At 32.1% G+C, this 16,507-nt stretch overlaps 1 protein-coding gene across 2 annotated transcripts in view; it reads left to right on the top strand.

Annotated features, from left to right (window-relative positions):
- The window catches only part of LOC114324749 (proton-coupled folate transporter), a 72,327-nt gene that overhangs the window by 20,496 nt on the left and 35,324 nt on the right, over window positions 1-16,507 (top strand). For both annotated transcript variants that reach the window (XM_028272580.2, XM_050656010.1), the window contains exons 2-5: window positions 1,238-1,495; window positions 5,382-5,556; window positions 5,617-5,803; window positions 12,251-12,629. In XM_028272580.2, the coding sequence (XP_028128381.1) occupies window positions 1,238-1,495; window positions 5,382-5,556; window positions 5,617-5,803; window positions 12,251-12,629 (999 nt within the window). The remainder of the gene's footprint in view (window positions 1-1,237; window positions 1,496-5,381; window positions 5,557-5,616; window positions 5,804-12,250; window positions 12,630-16,507) is intronic.

Below are 16,507 nucleotides of genomic sequence, written 5' to 3'. Positions count from 1 at the left end.
TTGTATTTTAACAACGATAGCCGATTTGGGCGTCGAAACGTTAATAATAGTTATTTATGAAACAGTTCGTGAAGTATGCTTTTTGCGAACGCACGCGATGTTTAGAGCACGAGCGACAGCGGAGCGAGTGCTATACATCGCGTAAGTTCGCAAAAAGTACTTCACGCACAGTTTCATACAATATTTTATCTACGATAAACAAATAAAAAAACTGTAACTTTTCGTCACTGAAATTCATTTCTATTATACAATTTTTAGAACTTTGACCTATAAAAATTCTAACTCCTTTGAAACCACAAAACTGTGAAAACTTTTGTTGTAATTTATTGCTCACTTGCCATCACCATGACAACGCGAATGTTAAGGATATTTGATTATAGGAAAGTGTGCCAAAAAACAGTATGAAAAAGTAAATCCCATTTAAAATACATTGTTACTTAACGCACACTTTAAATCCTTCACGCACTGCTATCTATAATGACAGTTTTCACAAACTAAAAACTTATACATAATTTATGAGATAGAGTAGATAAAATTATTTTATCTACTCTATGTCATATTATATATAAGTTTCTAGTTTGTGAAAACTGTCATTATAGAATAGCAGTGCGTGAAGAGTTTAAAGTGTGCGTGAAGTGACAATGTATTTTAAATAAGATATACTTTTTCGCACTGTTTATGACACACTTTCATATAATCAAATATCCTTAATTTTCGCGTTGTCATGGTGATGACATATATTAGCAATAAATTACAACAAAACTTTTGACAGTTTTGTGGTTTGAAAGAAGTTAGAATTTTTAAATGTCAAAGTTCTAAAAATTGTAGAATAGAAATGAATTCCAGTGACGAGGAGTTACAGTTTTTTTTTTATTTGTTTATCGTAGATAAAATATTGGATGAAACTGTGCGTGAATTACTTTTTGCGAACTTACGCGATGTATAGCACTCGCCCCGCTGTCGCACGTGCTCTAAATATCGCGTGCGTTCGCAAAAACCATACTTCACGAACTGTTTCATAAATAACTATTTTCAATTTAATTGTGGCTTATTTCCCAATAAAATTATTTAATCATATCATTTAATTTACCTCTCTGATTTGTGTTTAGTCTTTCTCTGACTGTTTTAAAGATTTCTGTTAATAATTTTCGTTGTCCCTATACTTAACGCATCATTTTTTGTTGGCATTTTATTTTTTGTTTATTGTATTATAATTACTAAAATATTCATTTTTTAGGATCTATTAGTACCAACCTTTACATGTACAGAACATGCTACACTCTACTGGGATATCCAGAAGCAGATTGCGCCCAATTAGGAAATAATGTAAACAATATTACTAAAGTATTAGAACCAAAAGTACAACCAACTGTTAATTATATCAATATGGTGCAAAATACAATTAACAATATATTTCCTGTATTCGTTTGCATGTATGTGGGCACATGGTCAGACAAGTTTGGAAGGAAGCCATTCTTGTTATTAACTATTTCAGGTAAATAATATATAATAGTTATTAAGGTACCAAGGGTGTGATAAGGATAATAACGCTTGAGGTCAATGGTGTATAGACCGAGGGCCTCTGGCCCGAGGTATATACTTTGACCAAAAGCATTTACCCCAGGCTGTGGGTGAAAAAACGTGATATAATTCAGGAATTTTTGAAACCTATCAGGTGTTGTAAAGGACGATGCCAGGAATAACTTCTACTAAAATGTGACCAAAAATATTGTGAGCTTTTTTTGTCATTGCGATTTTCATTTGTTAAATTTGCAATTTTTAAAGGTTTTTAATTTTGCAGCTTAGGATATTGATTTTAGAGAAAAACTTTTTGATAGGAAGTTGTAGTAAATTAAAAAACCTACAATCTGAGCTACGGTAAGTTTAATTTTGTTTATTGGTTATTGCAAAACAGCATGCGAAAAGTCCAAAATGGCCGTTTCTTACAATTGCGTTATTTATTGTGCAAATAATTTTTTTTATTTTTTAAAGTTTTAGAATGAAGATCTTTCAATTCCAAACATAAAAAAATTGCAAGACCGGATTAACGAATTTGTTGCTTAGATATTATAAATTGTTTATCTCAAGAGGTCAAATGTCGAAGGCTACAACTTTTTGAAGGAAAATCGTAGAGAGTTGTTGTAACATCCAATCTCCTTCTAAAGAGTTATATTTTCATATTCTGATATAAATAAATGCGTAAAACATTTTTAAACCTCTAATTCTTGGGTTTGAAAATAAGGGGGCAAATTTCGTCATACATTTAGAGTTGAAGCGGCCCAGTACATCGTATGAGTTTTTAACATACAGATTATTGTTGCTGAAGAGGAAACGAAGATTTATAAAAAATAAAAAAATTCTACGACCAGCTGAAGCCGAGCTAAATGTTGGGATTGAAAATAAGGGGGCAAATTTCGTTAAAAGCATTTAGAGCTGAAGCGGTCCTGTACATCTTATGAGTTTCTAACTTATAGATTATTGTTGCTAAAGACGAAACGAAGATTTATAAAAAAAAAAAAAAATTTACAACCAACTGAAACCGAGATAATTGTTTATTTTTTCTTAAATCGTAGTGCCTTTATTTATAACAATTAAGAAATTATTTTATAGTCATTGACTAAAGAAAGACTTATATTATCTTAAAATAAAAATTATTATAAACTATAACTACATTTAATTATTAAAAATTATTTTTAAAATCGGTGCTTTTGCGAGCGGCCGAATTTTGCAAATCGTCCGGCTCGCTTCAAATCCGCGCGCTCGGAAAATTTTTACGTAACTTGTATTAAATTTTGACCGAAAACAATTTAATAACATTACCATTATAATATACAGTGTATTTACCACTGTATTTGTTTTTCTTGATAAACTTTTATATGTGAAATCTCATTTCTGAAGAAATAATATTACCAAAATGATACATATAACTATATTTTTAATTTTTGCATTTTTATATAAATATAATAATAATAATAATGTTACTTCTTATTATACAATATAAAACTTTTTCTTCTTGTAGTGACTATCCGTTTTGGATGTTGGCGACCATCATGGCAATTTGGCAAACCCCATTTGGAAACTGAGAACCAGGAAGGCGAAGGATTGCAACACAACAACTACAAATCTTTTTAGAGCAACAATACCGATTTAGTGTGCAAGTACAGATTGCCATGATGGTCGTTAACATCCAAAACGGATAGTCACTACAAGAAGAAAAAGTTTTATATTGTATAATAAGAAGTAACATTTTAATTATTATATTTATATAACAATGAAAAAAATATATTTCATATATATGTATCATTTTTGTAATTTTATTTCTTCAGAAATGAGATTTCACATATAAAAGTTTATCAAGAAAAACAAATACAGTGGTAAATAGACTGTATATTATAATGGTAATTTTATTAAATTGTTTTCGGTTAAAAAATACAAGTTACGTAAAAATTTTCCGAGCGCGCGGATTTGAAGCGAGCCGGGCGATTTGCAAAATTCGGACGCTCGCAAAAGCACCGATTTTAAAAATAATTTTTAATAATTAAATGTAACTATATTTTATAATTATTTTTAATTTACGATAATATAAGTCTTTCTTTAGTCAATGACTGTAAAATAATTTCTTAATTGTTGTAAATAAAGGCACTACGATTTAAGAAAAAAGAAGCAATTATCTCGGCTTCAGTTGGTTGTAGAACATTTTTATTTCTTTATAAATCTTCGTTTCGTCTTCAGCAACAATAATCTGGAAGTTAGAAACTTATAGGATGTACAGGGCCGCTTCAGCTCTAAATGTTTATAACGAAAATTGCCCCCTTATTTTCAAGTCCAACATTTAGCTCGGCTTCAGTTGGTCGTAGAAATTTTTTATTTTTTTATAAATCTTCGTTTCGTTTTTAGCAACAATAATTTGTAAGTTAAAAACTCATAGGATGTACAAGGCCGCTTTAGCTCTAAATGTTTATAACGGAATTTGCCCCCTTATTTTCAAACCCAAAAATTAGAAGTTTAAAAATGTTTTACGCATTTATTTACATCAGAATATGAAAATATAACTCTTTAGAAGGAGAATGGATGTTTCACCAACTCTCTACGATTTTTTTTAAAGTTATAGCCTTCGACATTTGACCTCTTGGGATAAACAATTTATAATATCTAAGCAACAAATTCGTTAATCCGCCCTTACAATTTTTTTTATGTTTGGAATTAAAAGATCTTCATTTTAAAGCTTTAAAAAGTAAAAAAAAATTATTTCTACAATAAATAACGCAATTGTAAAAACGGCCATTTTGGACTTTTCGCAGGCTGTGTTGCAATAACGAATAAACGAAATTAAACTTACCATAGCTCAAATTGTAGGTTTTTTAATTTACTACAACTTTCTATTAAAAAGTTTTTCCCTAGAATCAATATCCTAAGCTGCAAAATTAAAAATCTTTAAAAATTACAAATTTTACAAATGAAAATCGCAATAACAAAAAAAGCTCACAATATTTTTGGTCACATTTTAGTAGAAGTTATTCCTGGCATCGTCCTTTACAACACCTGATAGGTTTTAAAAATTCCTGGATTATATCCTGAAATCGACCTATTTTTCACCCACAGCCTGGAGTAATTATTATCTATATTACCCGTGGTGCCTTCAACGTTTAATATCCGACTAAATTATTCTTAATATACAAAAAATTTGAATGCATTTTGAATTAATTAGTTTTCAAATTTCATTTACCAGCAATAGTCGTAACGTTATTGTGGTAACCATAATTTTACTTAGGTTTTTATTTGTCAACTTGACATTATTTAACTCATCATTCTCTTTGCCTTATCCCTATGCGGGGTCGGCTTCCCCAATTGCATTTCTCCACACATTGACAGTATTTAATGCCCCTGGGCGTTATTTTTCAAAATATCGCCCTAGAGCATTATATCATACTTAACTGACTTCGAAATCATGTCATTATTTGTCAAATAATATACCAGTCAGACATTAAATATATAATTTCAGCAAAGTTATAATGCTTGTTAATTTAAATTTTATTTATGTAGATCGATGACGTCACTAGTATGATATATATGTCAAAAATTATAATTTAAAAATAAAAATCGAGCTGATTCGTAGTTTACCTCCAGAATCGCCAATTCTTGAGAAAATGAATTTATTCCAACTCAAACGTCCTCACTGTACCTGTAGCTTCAGAGGCATATATCTTGAACCATGATTTTTTGGAGCTACACGCCCATTGAGTCTTTTGTTATACACGTCAAGGACTACCAGAACCCAAAGTTTCAGAGCATTTGACAGAGATACATTTCCTATAAGGTTTTTGCGGGGTCCTTTATTTAAAGAGAGTACTATTTTCTAACAAACATTTCTCTTCTTTTAGGTATTATTTTGAGTAATATAAGCAATACTATTATAGTATATTTTAAAAACGCTTCAACTTGGTGGTTTATTGTATCTGGACTCCCATCGTTAATATCTGGTGGTTTCGCTTCACAGTTTATTGTGATTTCTGCATATTTAATAGATGTTTCAACAGAAAAAGATAGAGCTATAAGGTAAGATTATATATCCATAAAGATTTATGATTAATAAACAATTTAACTATCATTTTTTAGACTGTCTGCATTTGAATTGATCATGGGAGCTTCTTCTTTTGTTGGGAATATGGTATCAGCTCGTATATTATACGCTACCAGTTATGAAGCTATTTTTATGATTGCAGTAGGATTACAAATTTTTAGTCTAATCTATACAATATTTGTCATACCAGAATCTGTCAAGGCAGAAAAGAAGCTTAAACAGGTAAAATATACGGATTTTGTATATAACAATAATTATTTTTGACCATCCAGCTTTAATTCATGATATGGCTGAATTCAAGCATTTAGTTTGGACATCGCGATATAAACAAATTAACGAAGTCACTGGTTACGTACTAAAATTACACAGTAAATTCACTTTTGAATTTACACAGCAAACTAATGTGAATTTAAGATATTCATACAGATACTTATTCCTAGAAGCTTCACCGACATGTCTTTCCTCTTTGGATTTCGGAAAATTCCGCCCCAGTAAAAGTGTTTATATATGTTTCATTTTGTTTGTATAGGGTGGAAGGCACTTATGGAATAAAATTATTTCTGTCCTTGTTTGAAAAAACTATAAAAAACGCTGAGACCCGTCGATTTTATATATAAATATGGACTTTTTAAACATAAATAATTTAAATGTACAGGGTGATTGAGGCAAGACTAGCAGAGTGCCAAAGGTTTATTTGTAATGGAACGTCCTGTATATTCTTATCTTTTTAAAAGCTACTTTACAGCCTGATTTCAACGAACTAAATGCCTTCCACACTGTATATTCATGTTGTTAATTATTTACTACCAGTTTACCTAAAATTTTTTGTTACAATAGCAGCTCCGCGCCCTCTCTGGGTAAATCCATGCCAAGTGGTCCAATATAAATTAAGTTGATTAACTATTTAGATGGGAAATAGGCCACAATTAAATTGAAAAAATAATTTTATTAACGTTTTAAGTCCAAATCGGGTTTCGTTGTCAAAATACAAAATACTATATATCAGTAGTATTTTAGTACAGGCCTGAAAAAATGGTCAAAAATCAAAATGGTCAAAATTTGAGCGTTTGCGGACAGGGTAATTAAAATTCAAATAAACTGTCTAATGAAATAAAAATTAATCTATTTTCACCAGATTTCACAGTGAATACAAATGTATACAGGGTGGGCCAAAGAAAAGATTTCACCTTGATATTTGGCAGTTATTAAATTTTAAGGAAATGCCCAAACAGGTTGATTTTTTTTTTAAATTACAATTTTTATATATATATATATATATATATATATATATATATATATATATAAGAATATCTAAGAATATATCTAAGAACTGGTGTTTGGATCTTTGATTCTATTCAAAAAATTTTTCCCAACCCGAAATGGTGGATGTGTGAATTGTTCGTAAGGGGATTTTTCCACATTCTCTATTTCATCTGTTTGATTTCGTACGAGTGGTCGTCAAACCATTAACCTTGGATCTTTTGATCACTGAGTGTGTTTCAAGGATCTACATCTCATGTTTTTAAACATATATTTTACTTACTTTAAGTAATTAGGGAATTAAAACTTGAGACTGTCATTGTCGGACTTGCCGTAGATTTACGCACCTTCTATGTCTAGGTCTCGAATGTTGTTTTTTGATTGGAATGTGTCTAAAGATATTCAACCTCTCATCTTTATTGATAAGCCCAGAGAGGTTGAAGAGGGCGAAACACATTTCTAAGAACTGGTGTTTGGATCTTTGATTCTATTCAAAAAATTTTTCCCAACCCGAAATGGTGGATGTGTGAATTGTTCGTAAGGGGATTTTTCCACATTCTCTATTTCATCTGTTTGATTTCGTACGAGTGGTCGTCAAACCATTAACCTTGGATCTTTTGATCACTGAGTGTGTTTCAAGGATCTACATCTCATGTTTTTAAACATATATTTTACTTACTTTAAGTAATTAGGGAATTAAAACTTGAGACTGTCATTGTCGGACTTGCCGTAGATTTACGCACCTTCTATGTCTAGGTCTCGAATGTTGTTTTTTGATTGGAATGTGTCTAAAGATATTCAACCTCTCATCTTTATTGATAAGCCCAGAGAGGTTGAAGAGGGCGAAACACATTTCTAAGAACTGGTGTTTGGATCTTTGATTCTATTCAAAAAATTTTTCCCAACCCGAAATGGTGGATGTGTGAATTGTTCGTAAGGGGATTTTTCCACATTCTCTATTTCATCTGTTTGATTTCGTACGAGTGGTCGTCAAACCATTAACCTTGGATCTTTTGATCACTGAGTGTGTTTCAAGGATCTACATCTCATGTTTTTAAATATATATATATATATATATATATATATATATATATATATTTCATACTAGTGACGTCATCCATCTGGGCGTGATGACGTAATCGATGTTTTTTTTGATGAGAATAGGGGTCGTATGTTATCTCATTTGAAAGAGTGTTCAATTATCTGTTCAGTAGTATAAACAGGCTCGGCCCCAGGGGTGGGCGAACTGGGCGGCTGCCCAGGGCGGCAAATTTAAGGGCGGCAAATTTTAGAGGACAGCCAATTTTTAAAATTGAAAAAATAATAAGCCACGGTTTTAATACTATAAAAAATCAATATTATGAACAAGAGCGGTAAAAATGCAACTGTAAAAACGAGAATTAAATAAGTGAAACAATAATAATTGCAAGGTTCATTTGACGCGAAATTGGCGTCACCGCCTTCTTCTTTATCGCATAAGAATAGTGGGATCAGAACTTGCTAGGATTGCTTTTATGGTTCAGGTGCAGTAGCACCGAATGATAACTGTTCTGAAAATGAAGAAACACAAAACGTTCTAAATTCAAAAACTCGTCATGGAAAAATGTAATAGAAGGACTTATATCAAAAACACAGTTCTTAGCACAACAGTGTCTTCCATTGAGGAGCGATTTTGATAACTTGATTACAACAATGGTAACTTGGTAAAGCTTATTGAGCTCTTTAGAAAATTTTATTCTGTGTTATAAGAGCACATTAGGAGAACAATAATTAGTGGTAGTAACGAGCAGAATCACTACTTGGGAAAACGTATTCAAAACGAAATTATTCAGCTCCTCCATGACCAAAGTAAAAGTAAAATTTTAAACTTTTTGAAATCAGCATACTATTATAGCATAATTTTAGATTGTACATCTGATATTTCTGGGGTGGAACAGATGACTATTGTTGTACATTTTGTCGATTTAGGTTCTTGTTCACAAAGTGTTAAAATTGCAGAACATTTTCTTGGATTTGTGCCTGTACTGGAAATCACTGGCTTGGGAAGGAAAGAACTTTGGAGTTCAAAACAGAATTTTGAAAATGAATTCTAGAACATTTTTAGTCCCATGTTCTAGCCATTGACTTAACTTAGTCGTGAACGATGCTGCTAAAGCCCCACAGTTTTTAGGTTCTTTTTGTTAGTGACAAAAATTTACAACATTTTCTCAGCATCTATTCATCGTTGGGCTATTCTGAAAAATCATATTTCGTGCCTAACATTGAAACCTTCGTCCGAAACTAGATGGAAAAGAATAATTCAAATAATTGTCCCATCAGATATGACCAAATTGAAGAAATTTACGATGCTGTTGTAGAAATCACTGTGAATAAAAACAACGATAAAAACCACACTGTGGTAATATGGCGTAACATTTTACTTTACATCAACGTAGTCACGTATTATATGTGCAGAGTATTGATATGGGCGTGTATCAAGCTGTCAGTTTATCAGAAAAATCGGAAATCCATTTTAAGTCTCTCAGAAGTGATTTAATATTTCAGGGCTATTTGACAGACGCAAAGCATCAACATTAGAAATTGAGAACCCAAAAGTCGGATGCACAGTAATAGCCAGAAAGAGGAAAGTAAAAGATAATTTGGCCATGAGACTGAAGATGAAAGTATGGACCTAGATCCAGAGGCACGATATAAACTTGACTTCTATTTAAAAATTATAGGTACAACCGTTAATGCATTAAATGAGAGATTTCAGCAAATTAAGAGCCATGGTGCAATTTTTGAGTTTTTAAAATTTCTACCAAGGGGGGCGGCGATCGCCGATCTTGCCCAGGGCGGCAAAATCCCTAGAGCCGGACCTGAGTATAAACAATAGCACCATTATACAGGGTGGCCAAAAAAAAATTTTTTTAATTAAATGAATTGACACAAAAAGAAGAATGTATTTAATATATCTAACTCAAAATATATTTTATTGCTGTCATAAAATAGAAAAAAAAAAAAAATATTTGTCAAACAAACATTGCTTTTCGCTTATATTAAAAGTTCAAACTTAAGCGAAAAGAAATGTTTATTTGTGAAATAAACATTTTTCCTATTTTCTAACAGCAGGAGAATGTATTTTGAGTTAAATAAATTACATACATCCTTATTTTTGCGCCAATTAATTTAATTCATAAAATATTTTTTTGGTCACCCTGTATAAATAATGATCATAATGTTTATATTACTGAATATAGAATTGAACACGCTTTCAAATGAAATACCACAAGACTCCTCTTCCCATTTAAAAAAATCATCGATTACGTCATGACGCTCTGATAGATAACGTCACGTAGCTGTAGTATGAAATATATCCCAAAAAGTTGCAACATAAAAATAAAAATGGAATTATTTTGGCATTTCCTTAAAATCTAATAGGTAACTATTGCCAAATATCGAGGTGGACTCTTTTCTTTGGCCCACCCTGTATACATTTGTATTCATTGTGAAATCTGGTGAAAATACATTATTTTATTTCATTAGACAGTTTATTTGCATTTTAATTACCCTGTCCGCAAACGCTGAAATTTTGACAATTTGGATTTTTTGTCCATTTTTTCAGACCTGTAACTCCTATTTGACGTAAGTCTGCAACTCCAAATTTTTTTTATTCTACTTGCTAGGGGCTAACATTCAGCCAAATTTCAAATTTTTTCATCCGTGCCCATCAGAGATATAAGAGGTCAAACTTTGAGATTTTTCAAAAAATTACATTTTTGAGATTTAAAAAAAATATTCAAGTCTCAAATCTCAAACTTTTTTATTTAAAGTATGTACGTCTGTATTTTCCAGAAAAAAATTACAAACCATTATCGGCTTGCCTTATGCTGTTAAAAAAAGGCTGAAAGTGGAATTTGATCAGTTTACCTTTTCAAATTTTGAGGTTCATTTAGGGCCTTAAGGGTAGTTTGAACTTAAATAAGTGTACAAATCATTTTTTAGTGCATACTTTTCTAAAAAGTTTGGTTTTTGATTTATTGTTCTAGGACAAACTTCAGTGAAAATATTGGCTAAAGAGCGAAGCCATGTTTTCCGTGAAAATGATTGATACGCTTAACACAAATGGCCGTCATCGGCAAACTAATTTTGCATGGTTCATTCACCTTGCCTAGTTTGTATAGGTGGTTTTTTAAACGGCAATATCCAGCCACCATTGCAATGATCGTTTTCATCTCTCGTTTATTGAGGTTCATCAAACTGTTCGAGAGTTTATTATCAATATTCTAAATTATTTTTTTAATCTGGATTTGCCCTTGAGTGACTCTTCATTTGTTTTGATGATTGATTAATCAGCCATTTCTGAACCTCGTTTTTGAAACTTATTTAGTTATGTCACAGAAAGTTACTGGGCCTTTAAAAGTTTCTCTCGAGCCTTGCTTTGTCAACAGATCTGCTCGTTCATTCCCACGCACCCCTTAATAACTCGGCACCCATATTAAATACACTGAATTGCTTTTTGCCAGGTTGTTGACGAGATCTTTGCAGTTTCTTACCACTTTTGATTTCGGGAGTGGGTTCTTTACTCCAGAATCGCCGTCATGAATCGTCTTCCATCCATTCAATGGCACTACAGCCCAAATCGAGCCTTGGCCTCCTTCAACAAGCTTCTCCAATCATTTCGATTTACCGCTGTTCTTTTCCATGAACGCGTTCCCAGGAGGTTCCTGGCATCCTCATCGACTTCGTCTTCCCATCTCTTTTTAGGTCTTCCAACAGGTATTTTTCCCTGAATTCTTGCATTTAGAAATTTTCTGGGGGTTCTATTCTCATGCATGCGGACCACGTGCGCTGCCCACCGTAATCTCTGCAATTAAGTGTATTGTGCTAGAGTTTGTTCGCTATATTGCTCGTATATTTCTCTATTATACCTAATTCGCCAGTTGTTATTTTCACTTATTGGGCCCAGTACCCTACGTAATATTTTTCTTTCAAACACATCTAATGCATTGGCAAATTTCTGTGTCACCACCCATGTTTCACAGCCATAACTTACTATGGGCCTGATTATTGTTTTATAGAATCGACTTGATCAATTATTATTTCATCAATGCAGGCTACCAAAGCAAAAACTGCAGCCTGGAATACAGTTGTATGTTGACCTAGGCTGTAAGATTAATTATAGTTACATGATTGCCCATGTAACAAATAATAACTAATATCTCGCTTATTAGAATACCGGTTAAAGAAATATCTCGCATTAAGGAATATAAATTTGAGGTCCCGAAACGTTTCTACTAGCCACTAATGATCACATATTAGAATATCCCGGTTATAGGAATACTTTTGCTTGGCACGAAGGCTATTCCAATAAGCAGGTTAGACTGTATAACAAATCAAAATAAATAAAAAAATGTAACAATGTTTTAGATACCGAATTTTAAAGATATCTGGGACAATATTAACTTCAAACAAATCATACAGGAGTCGTTTAGAAAACGAGAAAAAAATATCAATGTCTTTCTGTATTCATTTATAGCAGTAACCTTTATATCAGGTTTTGCCATGGGTGAAATGCAAGTGAGCTCTTTATATTTAAGAGCAAAATTAAGTTGGACTCTGAGCCAAATCAATTTAGTAGGCAGTATTACTAGTGTTGGAATGATGATTGGGACAATGTTGGGAACTTTTCTCTTATACAAAACTTTTAAAATCAAAGAGTTACCATTAGCTTTGTTTGCTGTTGCTCTGGCGATGGTTAGTAATGTGCTGCGTGGGATAGCTACAAACGATATTTACATATATGCTGGTAAGTTTTCCTCTTAAGATTAGTACACCTTAAGTTTTGCTCAATAGATGCTTATTTAGGATATAATTAAAGACAGGAAACGTGCCATTTATGATATCATGACAAGACATATCGTAATAACCCCACAATTGGTAACGGACAATTCGTAACTGTAACACCTCGTAACGGCGACAGTTCGTAACGGCGACAATTCGTCATTAGTACCATCGGTAACGGTAAAATTCTTTAGAGAACAAGAATTGTCAAAGAACCTCAAATGCAAAACGACAAATGCCGATACGGAACCCCTTACCGGGGCTGCCAGTCATTTGTCGGTAATGATTATAAAGCACACGGTGACTCAGTAGGACAGGTTATCCACCAGAAATTAGCCAGTAAGTTGGGACTACTACAAACCGACCATCTCTCTTAATATCAACACGTCCCTAAAATAATGTTTGAAAACGACAACTATACAAGCTATACTGGGACCGCACTGTGCTCACAGAGCAAACAGTGGCACACAATAAGCATACCGGATCTCATACTAGTTAATAAACTTACTAGATAAACAGCACTAATAGATGTGGCGACACCTAACAGTAATAATCTGTGTGGTAAATAGGTAACAACGAAAAGATCGCCAAATATAGAGTTCTAGAAATACAAATAAGGAGACAATAGATAAATAAAAATACCTAGATGATAAGTATTTTTGTTTCTACTACTAGAACCATTCCAAAGAATCTCCTAGAAAACATAAAAAAGCTGGGTCTCAATGAACATTTCTCAACACCTTGTAGAAATCTGTGCTACTCTGGACGTCAAGATGCGTACTAAAACTTTTGGGAGATACTCCAGCTCCAGCGTACCAAGTCACCTAGGGCTCGATAACACGGAAAGAACCCCACCAGAGAAACATCCTGTAGATATCGTAGATATCTGGGATGCGTGAATTTTCCCTTTAGAGGGAGTGAGAGCAGTATGGCTAAATCTGGATAGCAATCCTAAGATGAATATATGGAGGAAAACAGAGCACAGGCATTGCAACATTAAGTTGTATATAAGTTTTGGGAAACCTGATGTAAATTCGTTAAAGTAACACGCCTAGATGGATAGGGCGTATATTTAGGTGAGAAGAAAATGCAGTAATTTAAAAAGTTTTTCACTTAAATGGAATGACGAATCAGACGACAACGGAGACTTAGGTATCAAGACAACCTAGAGGACGACGATTTAAAATTTATTGGAGTTAGAGCATGTGGAAGAGTTGCCCGAAACAAGGGTGACTGGAGGATTGTTAAGAACATTTAAATTGACTTCCAATTTTTCTTTAACAGATTGTTTTTCAAATAGTTTTTTCAAATAACGATATTTTTGACCTCTTTTATAATAGGTAATCTTTGAAGTGTTTTCTAGGGGGCACACCAGGATATTAATAAGTCTACTAAATAATTATGCTTCTGTTTTCATAATATTATGAAACAAGCTTCTAATAACTGGAAACTGGCAAATTCAAATATATCAAAGAACTCTTTCAGGGAAGGTAAAATACGGGATCTTGATATTGAATTAAAAATTACAAACAATTGGATTTTTCCAAGTTCGTAACGTTAAAATAAATAACTATGGTATATACTTGGTATCACACAAAAAATATTAGTTGCGCTGGTACACAGATTTAATAACTAATAAATTAATGGTAACATTTTTTAAAAGTATAATAATTTATTTAATAACATCAAATTTATTAATAAATAATATTAATAATATTAATATATCTGGGCTGATTATGGAGAATGCCATTTTTGGGAAAAGTTATTTACCAGCAATTTTATTGCTGAAATCGAAGCTTAAGATTATATATATATATATATATATATATATATATATATATATATATATAACAGGTATATAATATTTGCTGAACAGTTAGGAAACAAGGCTGAAATATTGGGGTAGCAGCAATCTCAAAGAAAACTCTTTATAATAGTTCCAAGCTTTCGAAAATGTTTATTTTCATCATCAGGGAAACTACAATCATAAATAGACAGTATTCAACAAATAGGCTAACTGAAATCAATAATAATTGCTATCTTTGTGCTACCAAAAATCCAGAAAACCATAGTTTCCTCTCACTAAACCAGGTGTCGAGGATCCCCAAAAACACAAAAACAACAAAAAATTGTTCTGAGAAATGCAGAGTCAATACTTTCACTAAAAACACTGCACATCACAAAACAATCTTACTAAAGAGTTACTTATATGTTTGTACTTACATTATTTGAGGATGTTGAGCCTAGATGTTAAACACTGACATATAAAACGAAATTTTGTCCTGGTACAAATCGTATATAAAAATTAAAATTAAAAACTATATATAAAAAATTGTTCTAAAAATCGAGTATAAATTGAAAAATGGTAAAATATTTTAAAAAATGATGTATGTCAAATGGCATTTTTGAAAGTGTCTAACAAATGTTATATCGATTTTTATTAAATTTTGTTTGAATTCATACGGAAACGTCACTGCCACTGAACCAATTATAATTATTTAATAAATGTTTTTTAAATTTTGAAATTTAAATTTAATAATTCAAATTCTTCTTTCATTTAATATATAATTTATAGATTTTTTCAATATAAATCACATAATAAAAAAGACATCTACTATTAAAAAAACTTTGCATTGATTAAAACTGTTTTATTCTCATTTCGGAATTTTCCTATTTCAAAATTTAAAAAACATTTATTAAATAATTATAATTGGTTCAGTGGCAGTGACGTTTCCGTATGAATTCAAACAAAATTTAATAAAAATCGATATAACATTTGTTAGACATTTTCAAAAATGCCATTTGACATACATCATTTTTTAAAATATTTTACCATTTTTCAATTTATACTCGATTTTTAGAACAATTTTTTATATATAGTTTTTAATTTTAATTTTTATATACGATTTGTACCAGGACAAAATTTCGTTTTATATGTCAGTGTTTAACAACTAGGCTCAACATCCTCAAATAATGTAAGTACAAACATATAAGTAACTCTTTAGTAAGATTGTTTTGTGATGTGCAGTGTTTTTAGTGAAAGTATTGACTCTGCGTTTCTCAGAACAATTTTTTGTTGTTTTTGTGTTTTTGGGGATCCTCGACACCTGGTTTAGTGAGAGGAAACTATGGTTTTCTGGATTTTTGGTAGCACAAAGATAGCAATTATTATTGATTTCAGTTAGCCTATTTGTTGAATACTGTCTATTTATGATTGTAGTTTCCCTGATGATGAAAATAAACATTTTCGAAAGCTTGGAACTATTATAAAGAGTTTTCTTTGAGATTGTTGCTACCCCAATATTTCAGCCTTGTTTTATATATATATATATATATATATATATATATATATATATATATATATATATGTTCGGAAAGGTTTCCGCGGTTAATACAATGACACTTAAAGCTAAAATCAATATCAACAAAAGAATTAATATTAAAATTAAACTCACCAGGCTTCCGGGTTGAACCGCGTCGTTGGTTTCTAGGCCGAGCTTTCGACGTCCTCTCTGACGTCATCTTCAGGGCTTCCGGGGTCTCAGTCTCCTGAGGCTCCAGACACTACACTCACTACTCACTACTTCACTACTCACTGCAATACTGTTGTTGCTGACGCTGGGGCGGTCATTTATACCGTGAACTGATGTGACTGACGTGGCTGTCGATGACGTGGCGGAGTGGGAATTAGCGCGAAGACTATTTGGAGTGGCGCGAAGATTTTTGACGGCGGGAATTGTATTTGTAGATGGAGCGGACGATGTTTTCTTTAGGAGGGGTCTCCAAGTCGAAGGTAAACGGATGCTGTCATCTCTTTTATTGAGACAACTTGGCCGTTTTTCG

This window comes from Diabrotica virgifera, chromosome 1 (genome assembly GCF_917563875.1).
Source record: "Diabrotica virgifera virgifera chromosome 1, PGI_DIABVI_V3a".
NCBI classification, from domain to species: domain Eukaryota; kingdom Metazoa; phylum Arthropoda; class Insecta; order Coleoptera; family Chrysomelidae; genus Diabrotica; species Diabrotica virgifera.
This window is presented reverse-complemented; position numbering and strand designations above follow the sequence as displayed.